This window comes from Amphiura filiformis, chromosome 13 (assembly GCF_039555335.1).
Source record: "Amphiura filiformis chromosome 13, Afil_fr2py, whole genome shotgun sequence".
NCBI classification, from domain to species: Eukaryota; Metazoa; Echinodermata; class Ophiuroidea; order Amphilepidida; family Amphiuridae; genus Amphiura; species Amphiura filiformis.
The window spans coordinates 47,484,410-47,506,666 of record NC_092640.1 but is presented as its reverse complement, the minus strand read 5'-3'; the positions used below and the strand labels follow the sequence as shown (position 1 = coordinate 47,506,666).

The following is a 22,257-nucleotide window of genomic DNA, read 5'->3' as shown; positions in this document are numbered from 1 at the left end:
GTACGGTGTTAAAATGTTTTGTATGAAAACACACTAAAACAACATTTTGTTGTCAAAATAAATTTTGCCAACTATTTCATAGTTTTCAAATAATGTTTTGAATGTTATGAAAACGTTTTATGCCCTGTATATACCCTTTATGATAACCTTTGTATGCCTTTTATATACCCTTTATATAACCAGACGTTTTCTGGCAACCTTTTCTTACCTTTTTGCGAATAATTTCAGAAACGCTTTGTGGTTCCTGGGTCTGCATGTCAAAGTTACTCCTGCATGTTAAGCTACCCCTGCATGCCAAAGTTATCCCATGTGTACCAAAGTTAATCCTGCGTGCCCATGTTATCTCTGCATGTTAAGTTACCCCTGCATGCCAAAGTCAACACTTGCGTGCCCAAGTTAATCCTGTGTGCCCAAGTTCCTTCTGCATGTTAAGTTACCTCTGCATGCCAAAGTTATCCCGCATGCCAGAGTTAACCCTTGCGTGCCAAAGTTAATCCTGCGTGCCCAAGTTACCTCTGCATGTTAAGTTACCCCTGCATGCCAAAGTTAACACTTGCGTGCCAAAGTTAATCCTGCTTGCCCAAGTTACATCTGCATGTTAAATTACCCCTGCATGCCAAATTTATCCTGCATGCCAAAGTTAACCCTTGCGTGCCCAAGTTAATCCTGCGTGCCCAAGTTACCTCTGCGTGTTAAGTTTACCATGCATGTTAAGTTACCCCTGCATGTCAAAGTTACTCCTATATGTCAAAGTAAGTTAACCCCTGCGCACACCGACATCGCCTTGTAATTACATTATACAGCCAAAGACACTGAAATGAATACCCGGGATCGATACACGTGATTGTGCTATGCACGATTGCTATTCAGACGATAAATCTTTGGATACCGGGGTAGAAAATGATGAATATCTCGCGTAAATGATTTCGTATAAAGAAACCAGATTTGGTTCCTTGCAATTGAACATATATGTTAAATGGATATTATCGTCGTTATAGCTAGCGTCTTGAGAAAGAAAGAAGCGAGCGTGTTGAGTCAAAAACTGACAGAAATATTCTGATTTTCTGATGTGAGCGCTCACTCACATGGCGTACATACACACAGGTCACACACAGCGTAGTATGAGCAACCCCTCACATGGCGTATACAAGCTCACTTTACACACAGAGAAGTCAATTACCGAGCTATTGTCAGTAGCCTTAGTCGGGATGTTCCTCGGCTCATTATGCGTCTCAAAGGTCGGAACAAAATGGCCATGCGTGGCTGTGGATTCAACCTACCATGGCGATTTCTGCCATGAAGATATCGGGGCGATGACACTGTGCTGCTACACCACATTTCGCCCGGGACATTTCGCCATACTGCAAGAGTTTCTAGAAGGCTGTTAAAATAAGAAAATTTTTAATGCTAATTTATTGCACATTCCAAGGAAGCGTGGTTACCGTTTTGAAATAACCGAGTGAGAGGGTTTTCAAGAAAATATTTTCCTGTCAAAACTGAAGCATCCTCTGTATAAAAGAAAATATGAATATTAACTGCACATCATATATATTATAACGATTCGTGATACCTAATAAATTTTGGCACATTTGATGTCGTTTATGAGGCAGAGAATTTTATTTCAATTTTATATACGTCAAAATATTTTTTTAATTGAGCGAGAATCGAGAATAGCGATAGAAAAAACGTTGAAAATTCCATGTAAAAATGACATTAGACCCCACCAATGATTACTGTTTCGTTTTTATGATAATCTAATCTTTTATTTCCTGAAATAAAATTAGGGGTCTAATGTGGATTTATTGTATAAATGATGAAAACATCGACGTGTATACAAGAAGCTACAAGAAAAATGGTAGGCTACGCCACACCGACATACTTTTAGTATACGGCGAGCACGTGCGAGTCAAAATCGATATAATGTATGAAAAAACTATTGTGCGTAGGCTCATTTATTGTATATAGAACACGCAGTTATCAACAATTGAGCGCTATTAATACACATTAATGTTTGTAAACAAATAAAATTCCAAAATATGGTACGTTTTTTGTCTTTGCTTGTCACGGGGTATGTTGAAGTAATGAAGTTGCGATTATATTTTTTAATTTTCATCTTGACATCATCAAGCCTCTATGGCCGAGCGGTCTAAGGCGCTGGTGTTATGTCAATACTGTATAGGAGTGCATTATAGCGGCTCAGTGCAGCGTGGGTTCGAACCCCGCCGGCGCCTCTGCCAAAATAAATGTCTTCTTTTTTTTAATTTCATATTATGTTAGGGAAATGTGGCTGGGAGAATGTATGTATGGCGAAGAGTGGTGTGCAGTGCTGCGTGCCAAAGTTGATCCTTCATGCCCAAGTTACCCCTGTATGTTAGAGCTACCCCTGTACTTTGCGTACTTAAGTTATAGCCTTTTACGTTTTCTTTTACTTGCGTGTGATCATGATCAGACAGTACATATCCAAATTAACAAAACCTGTTGGGGACTTTGACAACTTTTTTACTGCCAGATGCCATTACCGCTTTGGCTTCAGATCGTAGTACATGGAGGAAATTATATATAATCAAACGAATTCAAATAAATGTTCAACAATTTTCATGACTATAATAACCAAGTATTTAGATGTTCCATCCAGTCATTAATCGTAACTAATTTTCTTTCAACAGGTTTCTGATATGGCATCTTTTATCCTGCTCCTTATCTGCGTCCATGTTATTGGTAGCCTCTCAACAGTTGCACCTGATGAAGCTCAACCACTCCCATGTAATTCCTGCTGTCAAGGGCCAGCTGGTATACCTGGCATCCCTGGGTCAGCTGGCATACCTGGATCAAATGGCTTGCCTGGGCGAGATGGCTTGAGAGGTGAAATGGGCATGAAGGGTGAGGTTGGAGTGCCTGGGCCAATTGGAGAAAGGGGTCCACCTGGCCCACAGGGCCCTGCTGGTGTAAGAGGAGATCGAGGACTACAAGGTTTTCCCGGTAAAGTAGGGCCAAAGGGGGCGCACGGTCATGCAGGAGCTGATGGACAATCAGGTACAGATGGACAACCGGGTAATGATGGTCAACCCGGACCTCCTGGACCCAAAGGAAGCACTGGAGACATGCCACAAGTACAAAAATCTGCGTTCTCTGTCTTCAAGACATCTAGCCAAACTGGAAACGATGGCGATGTTCTCACGTTTGACAATGAAGAAGTCAACATTGGTTCTGATTTTAATCTAATTACGGATAAGTTTACGTGTACAATTAGCGGCACCTATGTGTTCATGTTCACGATTTCCAGTGCTTATAATAACCAAGATCCAAATATTGCATTAGTGAAAGACAACGATATGATCACTACGGCAAGAAATCATGAAAATGGTGATAGTTCGACGGTTAATTACCGTTCTTCTAACAACGTGGCCATGATGCAATTGTCAGTGGGCAATCAGGTATGGTTGAAATGCATGAGTAATGGAGAACAAGTGTACACCTCTAGTAGTGAGAAATTGACTTCATTTAATGGATTCTTACTGTATGCTGAATAAAACAATTTCTTCGTGGAAAAGATATCGGTAGAATGCACAAGTTTACTTGTTTTATCATTATGAATGATGCTGTCGTTCGGGTTACGGACCTTTAAATATGTTTATGGAATATATATATTGCTTATAAGCCGCATATTTAAATTTCCAAATTTTTCCTCACTATGAACTCATCCAAAGTGCTAAGTTGTTGCTCGCCGTAAAAGTGATGGTGTAACAGGCTTAATTGCCATAGCACCTGTTACATCATCACTTTTACGGCGAATATCAATTCAAAAACAAACTTCAAATCACTCAAAATAAAATGGTGCGCTATATTTTCAACCTGGAAACCCGGACACACATTGGTAAAGCCGAATTTTGTAGTCTGAAAAATTTTTAATGTGCTGGGGTGCAATAAGAATTCATGACTAATTTCCAGTGGGGTCTGTTCTCCAAAATGTGATAATTTCTTCTTTTGTTGTTAATTCTCTGACATTTCTGCTAAAATCTATTAATTAAGGACCATTGTAAATACGCCTGAAACTTTCTATCGGTTATCCTGGTTCCTATATAGTGTGTTTTATCTTCACTATGTTTTTTCTTATATTTGTCATATGGAATGTATTTTAAATTTGTAATAATATATATTTATGTATTTTCTATTTTTATCACGCTTAGGCCTATATGGAACCAAATAAAATTAATCGATCAATCAATATCTTAAAAGCAACAGGGATGTAAAGAGTGGCTAACCATCCAAATATCGCACAATGAAAGTTGTACAATATGCACCCCTTAGTTTTCATTTTGTTTCTATATTACATTTTACTTATTTTTTTCTTGGTTGAACTTATTGCAAAAAAAAAGAAACATTTTGAAAATTTAGATATTGTACACTGAAAATAAATGAGTTTTGTGGTGACTCTTAGTGGTAACAAATAAAGGAAGATGGTCATTAGAATTGGAACACGTTTTTGTTTAAGGCGTTTCTGCATGTATCTCATCAACATAGTGAAATTGTCATCAACATAGTGAAATTAATAACAATCTTTTGCATTTAGGCTTTGTTTGGGTTTTGTTAGATTGAAATCGCTGCTGTGTTATTGTGATGTGCCCTGATAATTTAAGTTGATTATTTATCTCTGTTTACAAAATTAAGAGAGATTTCATGAAATTGGGGAAATCCCTCTCATTCATTAAGGGATGGGGTATGAACGTTTGGACAATATTTATTGTGGGACATTAGAGCACATCAGACATATCGAATTGTATTCTGAATACGAAGAATGTCCTTCTGATATCAAATAATTTTGGTTTTTTGAAATTTGCAATGTAATACACATTTTATGGCAAATGATTCAAAATTGACATTTTTGATATTTAACATTACTCGAAGTAAACTTTATAAATCTGATGATTTATACTTAAAGTGTATGTAGGTGTGATGAAAAGCCGACGATAAATTGAACATTTTGACCTTTCGTATTGAAGATATGGATTTTTTTTCTAAAACACCAAAAACAATTAGGTCTCTTTGGGAAAAAATATCTTCAATATGAAAGGTCAAAATTTTCAATTGATCGTCGGCTTTCCTCCCAGCTACATATATATCATTAGATTTATAAAATTTACTTCGAGGACTGTTATATATCAAAAATCAAAAAAAATATCAAATTTTAATAATTTGTCATAAAATTTGTATTATATCGTGATTTTCAAAAAATTATTTGATATCAGAAAGACATTCTTCGTATTCAGAATCCAATTCGATATGTCTGATGTGCTCTCATGTCCCACAAAAAATACTGTCGAAACGCTCAAAACGCTCATTCCAGATCCCTTAAGTTGATTTAAAAAAATTGAATCATTTCTAATTTTGGATATTTGGGGATTCTCTTTTCCAGAACGTGGACTGTGTATTACACCCTTAGGGGAATCCCTGATAATATAAAGTGAATATATGACATCATGCGGAATACCCACAGGAAGTGTTGTAAATTGACAGAATGGTCTATTAATAGAGCATGGGTTTTTAGGAGTATAAAATGATGGAAGTTTAGTTTGTTCCTTGCAGAATATCATGAGAATTTGTAAATTCTCAATGTGTTGGTCATCCTGTGCTTCAAAAAGAGGTACAGTTGAACCAGTTTGCATAGCCAATAATGTGCTATTTTAATACAGCAACGAGGTAGATTTTGAGTGTATGAAAGACTTGCTGGAGTCTGGTTTATAAAACAACACATCTGTCAATAAAGTGGAGCAGTGCAGAAAGAATCCTGTTTCCTGGAGAAAGAGAGTGATTGGTGAAAGAAGCACCATTTTTGGACATTGTCATCTGAGCAAGGAGTTAAGTGTTTGGAGAACTGCGCAAGGAGTATTAGTGTTTGGAAAACGGCGCAAGGAGCTTTAAGTGCTTGGAGAACTGCGCAAGGAGTTAAGTGTTTGGAGAGAGCAGCACCATTTCTATGCGAGGATTTTATACGCAAGGATATATAAATGCAAGTGTACAATGGACTTCGCTGATTTTAGCAATAAGGATATATACATCAGCCGTCCAGGACATTGTAAGAACTCTATGATCACCAAGAAGAAGACTGCTGGTACTGATTACTTAAAATTGTGATTGTATGATTATATTGTACAATGTATGTGCATTTGTTGTTATGTATCAAGCATTTTTAATTTCAATTAAAGACTTAGATTTTGTTAACATACTCAAACAGTATATTGTTGTTGTGCATTTGTGTGAAGTTGGGTAAAAGGTGATTTTGGCCTTGAGTCATTACGACTCATAACAGTTATATACTGTGAATATTGTAAGAATTTCTGAATTAATTCTTGAAATAAAACCGAATAAGTTTTATTCTCTATTAATCAGAATAGAATACTGCATCTACCATGCTATGGCTGGGCCTATTCAAATGCCCCGCCAATTTAACGGTGACTATAACGGTGGTAAAGAACTTCGTGTTGCATTATGAAGTTACGTAAACAGCTTATTAGTAATTAACAGCTAACCCAGCAAACACAAAAAGGTTTTAAAAACGTTTTAAATAAGTTATATTTTGGCTTTTGGTTTAGGTAAAACGTTTTAATAACATTAAAATGTCGGGTTATATAAAGGTCATGATAACGTTTTAAAACGTTTTGTATGAAAACACACAACAATATTTTTAAATGTTTTCAAAAAATGTTATTGTAAACTATTTTTGCAAACATTTTTGCAAAATATTGTGTCACTACTTAAATAACATTATTATTAAAATATTTGAACCCAGCAAACACAGAAATGTTCTTAAAATGTTTTTTTTTTTTAAACCTTTGAATAACATTTAAATGTCGGGTTATATAAAGGTCATGAAAACGTTTTTAAAACGTTATTGAAAATATTTTGGGCAAACATTTTTCGCAAAATATTTTTTCAATCCCAAAATAACATTCTGTTTAGAATGTTTTGTATCAAGTTTTCAAGAATGTTTTTGGAATGTTATTAAAACATTTTTATACCCTTTATATAACCCGACATTTAAACATTTTCTGTAAAACATTTTTGTTAGCTGAGCAGTAGATTATCAAAAAATGTTTTTTTAAGGTTATACTCTTTATATAACCCGACATTTAAACGTTTTTTGACAACCTTTTATAACCTTTTGCGAATGATGTCGAAAACGTTTTGTGTTTGCTGGGAAGTAATCAAGCTGTGAACTTGACATTAAACATTTTTAATAAGATTATTCTTTTAGATTAAAATCACAGTTTCATTTATCTTGTCTATTTTTTTATTTTTGTTTTATGTATTATTTCCGTCATTAAATTATATTCGCATTCACGAGAGATTACAAATACTACCAATAAAACACCTATTATACAGGGCAAATAAGAATACAGGCTGGAACATTCATCTTTAAATGTCAAATGGTAGCAAAAGGCAAAACCAGACCTCGTTTACCGAGAAATCCTTCGTAGTACACATGATAAAACGATTAAACATTATTGGCAAACGCACGCAGTCACGTCAAAACATTAGGAATGGATGAATGATGACATTTGTAACATGCTCTCACAAAACCCGGCACATGTGAAATGTTTGGGAATATTGTTTTAGATTTTGAAATGATATTTTAAATGGCATTGGCTCTAAAATGATACCAAATTTGTTTTTGTACCGCGTATACTTTTAAAGATATATAATTTGTAGGGGTTACATAGTGCCAATGTAACTCTAAGATCTAAAGTAATCAAACTAAACAAATGCACAGCACTAAATGGAGTCTGCTGGCATGTTCCGTGCTTAGAGAGAACGGGTCACATTAACACATTGGGCAATAATAGGCATATAGTGTGTCTCGATAAAATCATGAAAATGTAGTCACATTTAAAATGTGGTCGCAAATAATTATGAGTACGATATAATTCGTATAAGAAAGACAGATATGGCTTCTTTTATTTCGACGCGTATCAATGAGATTGCCATACTAATTCATTCAGGTGCTATCTCTAAACCTTAACTGCAACTATATTTTAAAATTGGGATTTTTTTTCTTTTTTTACATAAATTATAATGGTGTAGAGATTCTAATTTGACAGTATGCACTAAACATCATATATTGGTGTGGAGAACATATGGGTGATGTTGAACTGTGGAATGTAAGTTGCTTGGTCATTGCCTTTGCGTGCGCGAACACCAAAATACACAACTGCGTCATAACCACATTCGAGGTGGAACAAAGTATAGAAACTCAGTCAGAGTAGGTTGTATGAAAATAAGAATTGATTAAATTGGCGTTCGAGTAGACGTTAGCGTTGACAAAATGATTTAATTGGCGTGCGAGTAGACGTTAGCGTTGATGAATTGATATAATTATTGGCGTTCGCGTAGATGTTAGCGTTGATGAATTGATTTATTTGGCGTTCGCGTAGACGTTAGCGTTGATGAATTTATATAATTGGCGTTCGCGTAGACGTTAGCGTTGATGAATTGATTTATTTGGAGTGTGCGTAGACGTTAGCGTTGACGTAAGAAATTGAAATCTCTCAAGTATATTATGTAACCGTCTTGTGGGCATTAATAGTAGACGTTAGCGTTGACGTAAGAAATTGAAATCTCTCAAGTATATTATGTCACCGCTTTGTGGGCATTAATAGTAGACGTTAGCGTTGACGTAAGAAATTGAAATCTCTCAAGTATATTATGTCACCGCTTTGTGGGCATTAATAGTAGACGTTAGCGTTGACGTAAGAAATTGAAATCTCTCAAGTATATTATGTCACCGCTTTGTGGGCATTAATAGTAGACGTTAGCGTTGACGTAAGAAATTGAAATCTCTCAAGTATATTATGTCACCGCTTTGTGGGCATTAATAGTAGACGTTAGCGTTGACGTAAGAAATTGAAATCTCTCAAGTATATTATGTCACCGCTTTGTGGGCATTAATAGTAGACGTTAGCGTTGACGTAAGAAATTGAAATCTCTCAAGTATATTATGTCACCGCTTTGTGGGCATTAATAGTAGACGTTAGCGTTGACGTAAGAAATTGAAATCTCTCAAGTATATTATGTCACCGCTTTGTGGGCATTAATAGTAGACGTTAGCGTTGACGTAAGAAATTGAAATCTTTCAAGTATATTATAGTCACCGCTTTGCGGCTATTAATAGGGCCTATTCATATTCTGTTATAACCAGAATGGTCAACCGCAGATCCGTCGGATAACGCTTTTTCAATGGGAAATGAACTTTGCTGCTTGGATGATGTCACGATGAGGTTAGCATTTATTCCGTATTGAAAAGCGTGTTCCGACGGATCTGCACTCGACCCGCCTCGTTATAACACAGCACACATTAGGCTCTCCTCTAGTAGATTATTTTATCGACATCTTCTTGAAAAGAATTTACCAAACCTAATTCCAATTGATACGGAATAGACAAGTCTAGACACGCCTGACTTTATGACGAATGAGATGGCAGACATATGTTTAGGACACTCTATAGTCTAATAATCTCATTGGTAAATAATTCATCTGATGAGACTACATTAGTCTACTACTGGGACTACGCCTCATTTTAGCTGTAGACATTCTAGATTGAAGCAACGCATTACATTGGCGTATCAACATGAAAGATATTTCTTCTATCCATATGTCTCCGTTTATGGTGTTGTTCCTCTTTGGCGTATCCATATTGCTTCTTTGACCAACTTGCTCAGCATTACATACTGGGAATTATCTTGTTTGACAAAGTCAGAATTCAGTTGGTTTACCACTGTAACACAGGTAAGTACAAGACGTTTTTATGTTCAATCTATTCATTTGCATAAAAATTCTTGTAACTCCTATTATTTAAATATTTAATTTATCGTTTTGTCCAATTAAATCTGATTCCAAATCCATCAAAAAAGTTGCTTCTTATAAGTATGTTGTATTATACTAGTGCAAGTGCCTGACAAATTCACAGATATAAGTCACAATGTAACACCGAATGTCATGCCTATGTCCCCGTTATATCGTAGCGGTCAGCGAATTCATAAATTTTACACCAAAATAACGCAACTAAACTATTTATGATTGAAGTTTGGTAGTGTTTGTAGTATGTGAAACAAGAATGATTTAATTTCTATTGAAGTCGTATAAAATTATTATAATGTAACGGCGACCCACATTAGTTTACTGGGTGCAAAGTATACAGGATCTCTCTGAAAGAATTGTTCCATATTAGTTTACTGAGCGCCGAGTATACAGGGTGTCTCTGAAAGTACTGTCCCACATTAGTTTTCTGGAGGCAAAGTATACAGGGTGTCTCTGAAAGAACTGCCCCACATTATTTTTTTCTCGGTGCAGAGTATACAGGGTGCCTCTGAAAGTACTGTCCCACATTAGTTTACTGGGTGCCCCACCTCGTATTAGTTTACTGGGTGCCGCGTATACAGGTTGTCTCTGAAAGTACTGTCCCACATTAGTTTACTGGGTGCCGGGTGTACAGGGTGTCTCTGAAAGAACTGTCCCACATTAGTTTACTGGGTGCCGGGTATACAGGGTGTCTCTGAAAGAACTATCCCACATTAGTTTTCTGGATGCAAAGTATACAGAATATGTCCCACATTAGTTTTATGGGTGTAAAGTATGGGTGTCTTTGAAAGAACTGTCCCACATTAGTTTACTGGGTGCCGAGTATACAGGGTGTCTCTGAAATAACTGTTCCAGATTAGTTTGTCGGGTGCAGTGTATACAGTGTGTCTCTTTATAAAAAACTGTACCGTCGGTATATAAAAAGCTTCATAGATGGTCATAATAGTTTTGTCGGTGCAAAGTACACATGGTATCCCTGAAAGAAGTGTACAGTCAGAAAATTTACTTTTTAAGTATTTTTAATGTTGCAACCACAAAGAACGGAATACAGTCGTTAATTTAGCATTCTTTTGCCAAGCCCAACAGAAAAACTTGCGTTTTTCCGCTGACAGTTTCGCCAGAAACCTTCAGGCTTTCTCAAAGCGTTCATGATGTTATTGATCCATCTGCATTGAGTGGGAACCATGACCGGATGTTTTCATTTTTCTGGGTGTGTTACTCCTGCCTTCATTGTTGGTCTGGAGTAGAGGATCAAAGATGACGTAGAGAGAATGCTCACTCGACTCTGTTCATGATGTTGTCCCCTCTCTTGCGTACCTATATTGGTTCTTTGACCCTTCTCTATTAATAATATTGATGAACTGCAGACAAAGAAATAACTACAAATTGCATTTATCAGTTTATCAAATCACGTAGAAAAATTGCCCCCATACATTACATGGATGCGACTAGAAGACACTTTGACGTCCACATGAGTGAACACTTAAGAGAAGCAGAAATAATCAACTATCATAGATACACCAGCTACAAAGGGACAGAATCACTTACGGAAGTAACAAATAAATGCACAATTACTGATCATTGTGTCAAGACAAAATCATATATATAATAGAATGGGACAGTTTATTAATTATCGATTGAGAAGAAAATCGCTGAGCAAGTTGGTCAAAGAAGCAATATGGATACGCCAAAGAGGAACAACACCATAAACGGAGACATATGGATAGAAGAAATATCTTTCATGTTGATACGCCAAAGAGGGACAACACTATTTACGGAGACATAGGGACATTCTTTCTAAGTCACATCTTTGATCCTTTACTCACACCACAGTTGCAGGCAGGAGTAACACTTCCTGAAAAACAAGGTAGTTCCCGCTCCATGCAGATGGATCAATAACATCATCAACGATTTAAACAAGTCAGAAGGTTTCTGGCGAAACTGTCGGCAGAAAAACTTTAATTCAACAGACCTGGTGATTGAACCTCTTTAATCAAGAACGGAATTGTGTATGTTCTGATAAGGATAATTAACTGAGTGCACTAAATATTAAGAATTGCACGCGCTCGCGGTGGGTATAGCATTTAGGTCGAGAGCTGCAGGGTTAAAGCGCGATTATCTTCACGAATGCATATGCAAATAAATTCGGCTTCGAATGCATATCCCAAATTGGCATACGACAAACCGTTTAGGAATAATGATCATTCATTAAGGGGGCTAGTTTCTTTTTGCTTTGTTTAGAATACTATCACAATGTGAATCGGAACCGGTGAATGCCGTCGTGCGTAAGCCGTACGATGTCAGCCGGGAACTAGACGTCGGAACCGGTGAATGCCACCGTGCGTAAGCCGTACGATGTTAGCCGGGAACTAGACGTCGGAACCGGTGAATGCCGTCGCGCGTAAGCCGTACGATGTTAGCCTGGCAACCTTTTCTTACCTTTTGCGAATGATTTCAGAAACGCTTTGTGGTTCCTGGGTCTGCATGTTAAAGTTACCCCTGCATGCCAAAGTTATCCCCTGTGTACCAAAGTTAATCCTGCGTGCCCAAGTTACCTCTGCATGTTAAGTTACTCCTGCATGCGAACGTTATCCTGCATGCCATTGCCAAAGTTAATCCTTGCGTGCCAAAGTTAATCCTGCGTGCTCAAGTTACCTTTGCATGTTAAGTTACTCCTGCATGCGAAAGTTATCCTGCATGCCATTGTCAAAGTTAACCCTTGCGTGTCCAAGTTAACCCTTGCGTGCCCAAGTTACCTCTGCATGTTAAGTTTACCAAGCATGTTAAGTTACCCCTGCATGTCACAGTTACTCCTATATGTCAAAGTTAACCCCTGCGTGCCAAAGTTAATCCTGCGTGCCCAAGTTACCCCTGTATGTTAAAGCTACCCCTGTGCGCCAAAGTTACATTTGCGTACTAAAGTTGCATCCTTTTATGTTTTCTTTTACCTGCGTGTGATCATGATCAGAGAGTTCATATCTAAATTTAAAAGGCAGTACCAACATCACCAGCAGTAACAACAGACGGACCTGGATCGTTATTCTATGGAAATTTCACATTATGCTGAGTCAATGTACATTTCATTAAGGGGGTACTACACCCCTGTGGTAAATTTGTGACTATTTTTGCATTTTTCTCAAAAAATAATAACACACTGATAGCAAAAGTTATGTATATTATTGGGGCAAGGAATCCAATTATTACACTGAAATTTCAGTGAATCAAGACAAGCGGTTCAGTATAATATGATAGGAAACGAGGTACATCCTAGCGGTACCTTATTTCTTATCATAAATAACAAACCGCTTGTCTTGGGTCACTGAAATTCCAGTGTAGTAATTGGATTCCTTGCCCCTATAATATACATAACTTTTGTTACCACTGTGTTATTAGTTTTTGAGAAAATGCAAAAAATAGACGCAATTTATCGAGGGGTGTAGTACCCCTTAAGGAAATGTTGCAAATAACATAAATAACGTGGCCATATGCAGGTATTGCCGGTAAACAACTGCGCGCTGAACTTATAATGTTAGCAAATGATGGACTTAACAAGTATTGGAAAAGCATTGATTTTTGTGATCTATTTGTTCCTTTTTTATTTAGACTGAATAGAAAAAACTGCAAATATTGTTAACATGACTTTGTTTTGGGTTCTACAAAATGCTATTGTCCTCTTTTCATATAACGGTTCTTGCATCATCTTTTATTGGAATTTTGTGTACAGACCGTGAAACAAATATTATTCTACACAGTCGAGGCTTTCTCCGTCTCATAATCCAATCATTTTAACGAAATCCATGGTAAAGAAGACCTGGAAGGCAAAGAACATCCTACTTGTCTTATGTACAAAAACTGTTGGGGGACTTCGACAACTTTTTACTGCCAGATGCCATTACCTCTTTGGCTTCAGATTGTAGTACATGGAGGAAATAACTTATAATGAAACGAATGTCAATAATTGTTCAACAATTTCCGTGACTATAGTGACCAAGTATTAAGATGTTCCATCCAGTGATTAATGATAACTAATTTTCTTTCAACAGGTTTCTGATATGGCTTCTTTTATCCTGCTCCTTATCTTCGTCCATGTTATTGGTAGCCTCTCAACAGTTGCACCTGATGAAGCTCAACCACTCCCATGTAACTCATGCTGTCAAGGGCCAGCTGGCATACCTGGTGTTCCAGGATCAGCAGGAATACCTGGATCAAATGGCTTGCCTGGACGAGATGGCTTGAGAGGTGAAATGGGCTTGAAAGGCGAGGTTGGAATGCCTGGGCCTATTGGCGAGAGGGGTCCACCTGGCCCTCAAGGCCCTGCTGGTGAAAGAGGAGATCGAGGACTACAAGGTGTTCCAGGTAAAGTAGGGCCAAAAGGTGCACACGGTCATGCGGGTGCTGATGGTCAATCAGGTGCAGATGGACAATCAGGCGTTGATGGTCAACCTGGACCTGCTGGACCAAAAGGAAGCCAAGGAGACATGCCACAAATACAAAAGTCTGCGTTCTCTGTCTTCAAGACATCTAGCCAAACTGGTAACATCAACGATGTTCTCGCATTTGAATATGTAGAAACCAATATTGGATCGGATTTCAATATTGCAACTGATAAATTTACGTGTGAATTTGCAGGGACATACGTGTTTATGTTCACAGTATTCAGCACTCGTAATAATCATGATCCAGGGGTTCAACTTGTAAAAGACGATGCTGTGATCACTATGACAAACACTCATGAAGTTGATGAGAGTTCTACTAACAACCTTCGTTCAGCCAGTAACACGGCCATAGTTCGGTTGTCAGTAGGTAATCAGATGTGGTTGAGATTTGCATACCGTAATGGAGAGACAGTGCACGGTGGCAGTAACAAATATACTTCGTTCTCTGGATTCCTGCTCTACGCTGAATAAAATGACTAATTCAAGATTAGTAGGAAACATATCAGCTATCATTTTGGTGAAATGTTCACTCAAAATGTTCTATGCTTCTCTACCGTAAATAATAAAGAGACACCTTTAATCATTATTTGTAATTACTTAATAAAATTAGTGCAACTTGTGGGTAACTTACATGAACCATTATTCAATGCAATTCACAAATATTAAAAAGCAATTCAATTTGTGACGTGTCATGTCAAAAGGAGACACTTTTGGGCAGGATCGTAAATGGAGAAATAGCCTTTTTTTCATAATTCGGTTTTGTTGCGAATTTGTGATGTTATTAATGTTAAAAATACTGTCTGATAGTTTCAGACGGGAATATAACTGGCATCTTGTATTTTATGAGACATTTTTCAAGTTAATTCCTACTCTCAACATGTCAATATTATTTTTAAAGGCCTAGGCCTATATCTCAATTTCCAATTTTATAATACCATAACTTCCGAACTCAATATCTTCGCTTAGGAATGTCCGATTTCATTGGGGGAAAACGGCGTACCGTAGTGGAGCAAAATATCTCTTTAGGCCGTGTAAAATTAATATTTTGGTTCTCGTCCCCTCCCTCCTCAATTTCTGGGATTTGTCAGATTTTTTTTTTTTTAGATTTTTCAATTTTTTAGACTTTGGAATGATTTATGAAATCTTCATACATATAAATAAGTTTATTAGAGAACAAGCATCACTTCCAAGTCTTTTTGTGGTACTCTAGGGGTTTATCCTCAGAATCTCACATTTGAAAAAAAAAAAAAAAAGGGCCTCATCGTTTCCTCGAGCACTGTTGGAGAAGACCGAAAACTACTGACAATGCTAATTTTACATTGAAAAAAAAAAAAAAAAAAAAAAAAAAACACCTCCTCCCTCATCAATTCATGAAAATCCTCTGGACGAGAACCAAAACATTAATTTTATACGGCCTTATCTAAGATATGTAAAAACACTCAAAATAAATAACCTGCCCAAAAGTGTCTCCTTTTGACATGACACGTCACATTTGATGTAAATACACCGTATATATATAGTAGCTGTATAGTGAGCTATAGTGTAGGCTATGATTTTTTTTTGTTAATGATAGGTTATTCATTTGCTAGATATGTCATACACTAATAGTAGGCCTACACTGGTTTATTGTTGAAAAATATCTCACATTTATGACTGTATACAACCATGGTAGGCCTACAATAGGGCCTACCACTATAACACACCAGGTTTCAATGGAAAAATAGGTAATTTCTCTCTCACAGTGAAAAGACATTATTATCAATCAAGATTTTAACATGATCTGAAACCAGTATTTTGTTGTTGTTATAAAGCATTGAAGTGCAAAGATTTTACCAGGGGGGCCGGCCAAGATTGGCTGAATTTTGACGTTGTCATTGGTTTTACACGTAAACACAAAAATGTCTCAAATTATTCCAAAACTGTACGTATGTTATTAAACACTATTTTATCAGTCTAAATCCGTTGAGGTTCGCCAGTGAACCTCATTGTAAGTACTGTTTTTTGAATGTTTTGTATGAATAACGCACGGTATGTTTATGATATATACCTAAAATTTCCCCCCATTGTGTATCACGGTTCGCTTGGTCTAATGGTAACGGGTCTAGCCTGCGTTGCATAGGGTCCCGAGATCGAGTCCCGCTCACTCCAGGCTATAATTTTTTTTTTTTTCTTCACATTTATTTTGAATCCAAAAATATTTATTTTTATGTGAAAATTTATACATTCACTGAGAAATATATTTTGTGCATTTTTTTTTTTTACGGGGCCAATAGAGCTAAAAACACAACTCAGCACGGGGCGTCCAATGTCCAGGCAGTGTTGCCGTCATATTGTCTGTTTTGTTTACGATATTGGCTGTTGCCACAGTGAATAATGTAGTCCACCATCGTCTGGATTTTACTGCATTTTACAGTGCGCCCTCCTTTTTTGTGAACAGATTGGAGCCAACTGGCTGGATGGCAAAATCGATGTTCAGCAGATGAATTTGTGGGAACTTTAAAAAAAAACCTGTAAAATAATGGTAGAAAACATGTCATTAATTTTTTCATGTTTTTGCATTTTACTGACGATACAGCTTGGTATTTGCAGTGACTTACACAATATTCTTGCCATGAAAGAAAATAGCCCCTCTCTTTTCTTTCAAGCACTGCCCTTATGGAGGAACACGTCAATGTATTAAAATAAAATTTGGCATGCACATTGGAAAAATCTTTTGCACCTGGCTGCAGCAATGTTTTGGCTGATTTCAAAAGACGCTAAATCCATTAGCTGCCTTGTGTCACAATTTTCTGGTAGCCTATATTTTGAAATTTTAAGTTTAAATGACATTTATCGATTGGAGTGTTTTATAACTCTAGCTTATTTTCTATATGTATTTTTAACATCATTTTATCCCCTAAAAATTCTCCAATGCAAAGTTTAAAATTGGCTGCCATTGGATCTAGCTCCTTTTGGAACCAAAAAAATAATTAATTTTCTTTAATATTTATTATTTTCTTCTTCGCATGGGAGGCTAAAGAGATTTGCAACTAGGCCTATTCCGGGGGCCTATTTCTTTTTAAGATAGCCAAAAAATATTATAACTATTATTCGGCGATGTTCTTAGCAGGGGCGTATAGGCAGCTTATTTGGTCAGGGAGGATTTCGGGGGCACAGACGAATAAAATATATAGTTGCATCATAAAGACTGTATTTCTTCGAGCTTTATTGGGACGATGTGCGCGCGTAGCGCAAAAATTCGGTATTTTACAGCTATTTTCGCCTATTATCAAGATGAAAATGACTTTATCTTTACAATTTTGTATTAAATTTTAAACTATTTTGGCCCATGATCAGGCTGAATTTTGGTAGAAATTTCCCCTTTTCTTTTCCTTTGCCCTCCTGATATTCTTTCATTTTTTGTCAGAGGGGCAATTTTTTCTTTCATTTTTTGTCAGAGCGGGCACTCTGCCACCTGCCCCCTGCATGCTACGCTAATGGTTCTGAGATTGGTAAGATTATTGCTGCTCTTACGAATATCTTCAAATGAGTTTTACACAAAGCAGCCTTCGGAGTTTATATCGTCTTTTTGACCAAATTCTTCATATAATTAATTGATTTTGGACTTGAGCACTTTTGCAGCTCGGATCAATGATACCAAATTTGATCCCTAAAAGCATTTAAAATTATAAATTCGGTTTAAAATGGTTTGCATTATGTTATCTGACCCCAACATCAAAACGGCTAATAACTCAATTTCGCCAAAAACTGTGGGCCTACCTCTATAAAAAAAAAAATAAAAAAAAAAAAAATAAAACAACCATGTAACCACACCATGATTTGGTAATAACGGTTTCTGAGTTAGCTGCAGGGTTAAAAAAAAAAATGCGTGTTTTGGGGTTTTTCGGGGATTATTTCTAAACATGGTCCTCCGAATACGCCGAAATCTTCGCTTCCACGCCTGTTTCCCCATTGCCCAAGTTAGCATTATACCCATCCGACACCACGTGGAGGTTTGGGTTGGGTTGCCCGCGACTGCCGCGAGCAATCACTGAGCCAGCTCTGCGGGCCTTGTCGGACCTTATTTCTTTATACATTCATTTTATACCCAATTAACAGGCGGATTATTTTGATATTGAAAGTCAGTTTTAGCACTGATGAACTTAAATCCTTACCCCCATTTTGTAAGCATTTAAGAATAATCAATGAATTTGGTTTAAAAAGTTTCGCATTATATTTTCTGATGTGAGCAACATCAAAACTGCCATTATTAGCTTGCGATTTCCACATGTATACGTATCATACGCCCGTGCATCTATTCAAAATCACTCTCATGCGTCTGAAACGTACGTATGGAAATCACAAGCTCTCTAATTATTCACCAAAATGTGACTAATAGGCCTACATCTTGCAGGTCAGGTCTTCACTTTAAGGCCATCTTAATTCAGTTCGGGGGCACTGCTAATTCAAAGACGTCTCTGATATCAAATACTCTTGAAGCGTCATGTCACATAACAGTATCATATTTCAGAGACGTCTCATAAATCACATACTCCCTAGTTTCAAATTCCAGTCGCAATATTAGTAATTTCAGTGAACGTGCCAACGCCGGGGCCAACGCAGTGGAAATAACTTGTGTATAGGCCTTATCAAGGTTGTAGCTAGCTCAAGTTGAGCATGTTGAGTGCCTGCTAATTTTACTATCCAATTCATGAATTGGATAGTAAAATTGAGATTTTTTTACTTCAAAACATTTGATTTTGGCCATTGCAATCTAAGTGTGTTCTGGGACCATTTGTCAGAATTTGCACAGATAGGGTAGCTGCAGGTAATATGGGACAGCAGGTAATATGGGACACCTGTTTTCATTTTAACAAAAAGTAGCTTACAGAAGGTAAACACTATTTGTTAAGTGTTTAGAGACATCAATTGTGCTTCTAGAAATGCAGTTTTGGAGTCTGTGTATCAAACTCTTGGAAATCAATGCCAAAAAGAGTGAAATTGCCCAAAAAATTATGTCGTTTTTTCGGCCTGATATAAAATCAATGACGTCACATTTTATGATTGTGTATCCAAAAACTCTGGTACTGAGGGGCATTTGTCATTTTTATGATCTTTAGGTGATGGGTTAAGCTTATCAGCAGGTAAAATTCCACTGACAAGTGGCACATTCCTGTTATAATGATTATTTTCTCTGATTTTCAACTGAATGGGTGCAGGTAATATGGGACACATAGGAAATTGTGTGCATTGTCAATGCGAAAAGCAAAACTATTTAGAAAATTGAATTTTCTTGTAGAAATTTGCATTTAACATTCAAAATCATGTAACAAAAATGTTTTTAGAACAAAAGAGCGATTTTCTGAACTTTTTGATTTTCACCATAGAGATAACACAGTGTCCCATATTACCTGCACATGCAGGTAATATGGGACACTTGACGATGACGTCATTTTGACGTCATATCGTCCAAACAAACATAAAAACAAGGTAACATTGCCTGTTTTATTAATCTTAAAGGACAGGTTGTTCATCATAACAATCTCTTGTGGGCATATCTTCTTTAGTTTTTATGCAAATAAGCTAAACGTCCTTAATGGTCCCATATTACCTGCAGGTACCCTATATATATTTTTGCACAGGTAGATATTTGCTAAACATAGGAAATCTTATTCTAATACACTCAGCTTCGTTCCGATGTGCTGCAGTGCATCGAGTGCCGAGCTGTCAACAAAGCTCGACGTATGTGATATCAGACCCCCGTATGTGAAATCACTGACCCGTCTTTGAAATCAGAGACGTCCGTTTATTACGAGTGCCCCCGAACTTAATTAAATCCTGTGTCTCAAAGCTTGTGAAAAATTGAAAAACTAATGCGGAATGCGTGTTTTTTTAAATTGTATTTATTTTTATGTTATTTTTTTATATGTCAGTACAGGATTTCGGACAAGAATAATTTTGTGCAAAAATTACCCAATAGGGAGCCTATTGCGAATGTTGGAATGATAGTACACAAATAAAGTCACTGCTACAAACTACTATTCTTCTCTTTTATTGTTTTCGTGTCCAAAATTTGCCAAAAAAAATAAAAATAAAACTTATGATCGAATACGAATTTTGAGTTTTATTTTAGCCTTTTTGTTTAAAAAAAAATAAAACGACATAAAAAAAAATGAATTTCTTGATTTACAAAGAGGCCTACGCCCACGATTTTACTAACTACTATTTTGAGACACAGCATTTAATTAAGATGGCCTTACGTGACTTATTCTTAAAAGAAACTTGTATAATTCTGTGTGATGTCAAAACATTCTCAGTTATCTCTCATCGGCATTTCAAATGATGTTCCGTAAAATGAGGTAACTTTTGACACTTTTCAGAGTTTTTAAACCACTGCTTCCAAACAAAACCAATTATATTTCTAATTAACTCTTTTTTTGTGACATTAGGGTTCCATTCTACACCTTGAAGTTGAAAAAGATTTTTTTAATAATTTTGTAAGGGTGCCCTAGGGGTTAAAAATGACCTGACCAAAGTTACCCCGCCTTTGGGGCAACTTTGGTCATGCACAGTATTACATTCCATGAAGAAAAAAAAATCAAAAAAATTGATCTTCGCTGAATATGGGCATGTTGTTGTTTTTTGTGACATTTGACACCTTGCAAAATTAATCAAACACACATCCTTGCTCACAAATATCGATTTTTATTTTTTCTGAAAAAAATGTAAAAAAATGCTGATTTTTGGTCAAAAATCCCGCTTTTTTCGTATATTTGAAGGAAATTACACATGAGCGACTATTATTTCTTCGAAACATATTTCTTAACAAATTGACACCAAATATGACTAAAAACAATATTGCTGTACGAAAATATGACCATTTAAAAAAATATATTTGACCGACCAAAGTTACCCCGCTGACCGAAGTTACCCAATTTTACGGTAACTAATAAACTTAAGGCGAGACAGAGGGGTGTCTGAGCTAGCGGTGTTTGTGCTCAATTATTGTGAAAAATAGAGCCCATTGGCCTACCAGGAAAGCTGCGGTTCAATACGGGAGACCCAAAGGCTCATTGTCATGGGTTATCCCCCCCCCCCTCGTGTAAATGGTTTTTCCTGGGAGGTGGAAATATCGAAAACTTTCGTTTTGACCTGGGTCTATATTATTTGTCATAACTCAATAACTGCAAAACATATGGAAATATAAATGTGCCCAGTGGCTTCATGACTCATTTTCTGTAAGATCAATGCAAGGTATTACCGTGAGAAATAATCTGTAGGCCTATTATAAGCAAAATTACCAGTACTGGAAAAATAAGGCCAGAAGGCTCCGATTCGCCTTAAAGGCCCATTCAGTGATTTGCTCATCCGGACGATCGTAAAAATCATCAAAATTCAGATTTTGGTATCTTTGTCATTGTCATAGATGTGCTAATATAGCGAGTGATTCAACCGAAAGCTGTGTATTTGACAAAAATAAGACATTTTACATAAATCTGTAATTTAGATAATGTATTTGAATGAGGCTTTAACTTCGTCACTACTGCTGTTTTCTTCGTTTTTTTGCCAAATTTGTCATTTCAAAAATACCAAATGACAATTTGAATGACTTATCCTTCACTTTTAAGCAATTTTTACACTTGCGCTGGGATCACTGAATTTAAGTGATCGCAGTAGGCCTACATGTATTCTTCTACATAATAAGAATTCGAGTCCATCTAATTTTAATTTCATTGTATTTCTATAAATAATTGTCTAATGCTAAACAAACATTTCAGCTCTTTTGGATTGCCAATGAGGGAAAACCTGTTCAAATATCACTTCTGTCAGTGTTTCTTTCGCCTTTTCATGATTGTCTTTTTAACCCTGATAACCCCGTCTTTTCATGATTGTCTTTTTAACCCTAAATTTTGGATGTTGTTGTTCATATTAAACAGTTTTTAACATGATTGTATCATATTATTGTTCCTTTGTTTTAGAATAAAAGTTT

The 22,257-nt window shown here is 36.6% G+C and overlaps 3 protein-coding genes across 3 annotated transcripts in view; all 3 read left to right on the top strand.

Annotated features, from left to right (window-relative positions):
- The window catches only part of LOC140168450 (uncharacterized), a 62,756-nt gene extending 58,774 nt beyond the window's left edge, over positions 1-3,982 (top strand). The window contains exon 2 of the mRNA XM_072191849.1: positions 2,667-3,982. Within this exon, the coding sequence (XP_072047950.1) occupies positions 2,676-3,530 (855 nt within the window). The 5' untranslated portion in view covers positions 2,667-2,675 and the 3' untranslated portion in view covers positions 3,531-3,982. The remainder of the gene's footprint in view (positions 1-2,666) is intronic.
- The window catches only part of LOC140168731 (uncharacterized), an 84,887-nt gene that overhangs the window by 42,962 nt on the left and 19,668 nt on the right, over positions 1-22,257 (top strand). The window lies entirely within an intron of this gene.
- Positions 9,566-15,467, top strand: LOC140168453 (uncharacterized). The gene is made up of 2 exons (XM_072191852.1): positions 9,566-9,780; positions 13,896-15,467. The coding sequence occupies exon 2, from the start codon at positions 13,905-13,907 to the stop codon at positions 14,757-14,759; it is 855 nt and encodes a 284-aa protein (XP_072047953.1). The 5' UTR covers positions 9,566-9,780; positions 13,896-13,904; the 3' UTR covers positions 14,760-15,467.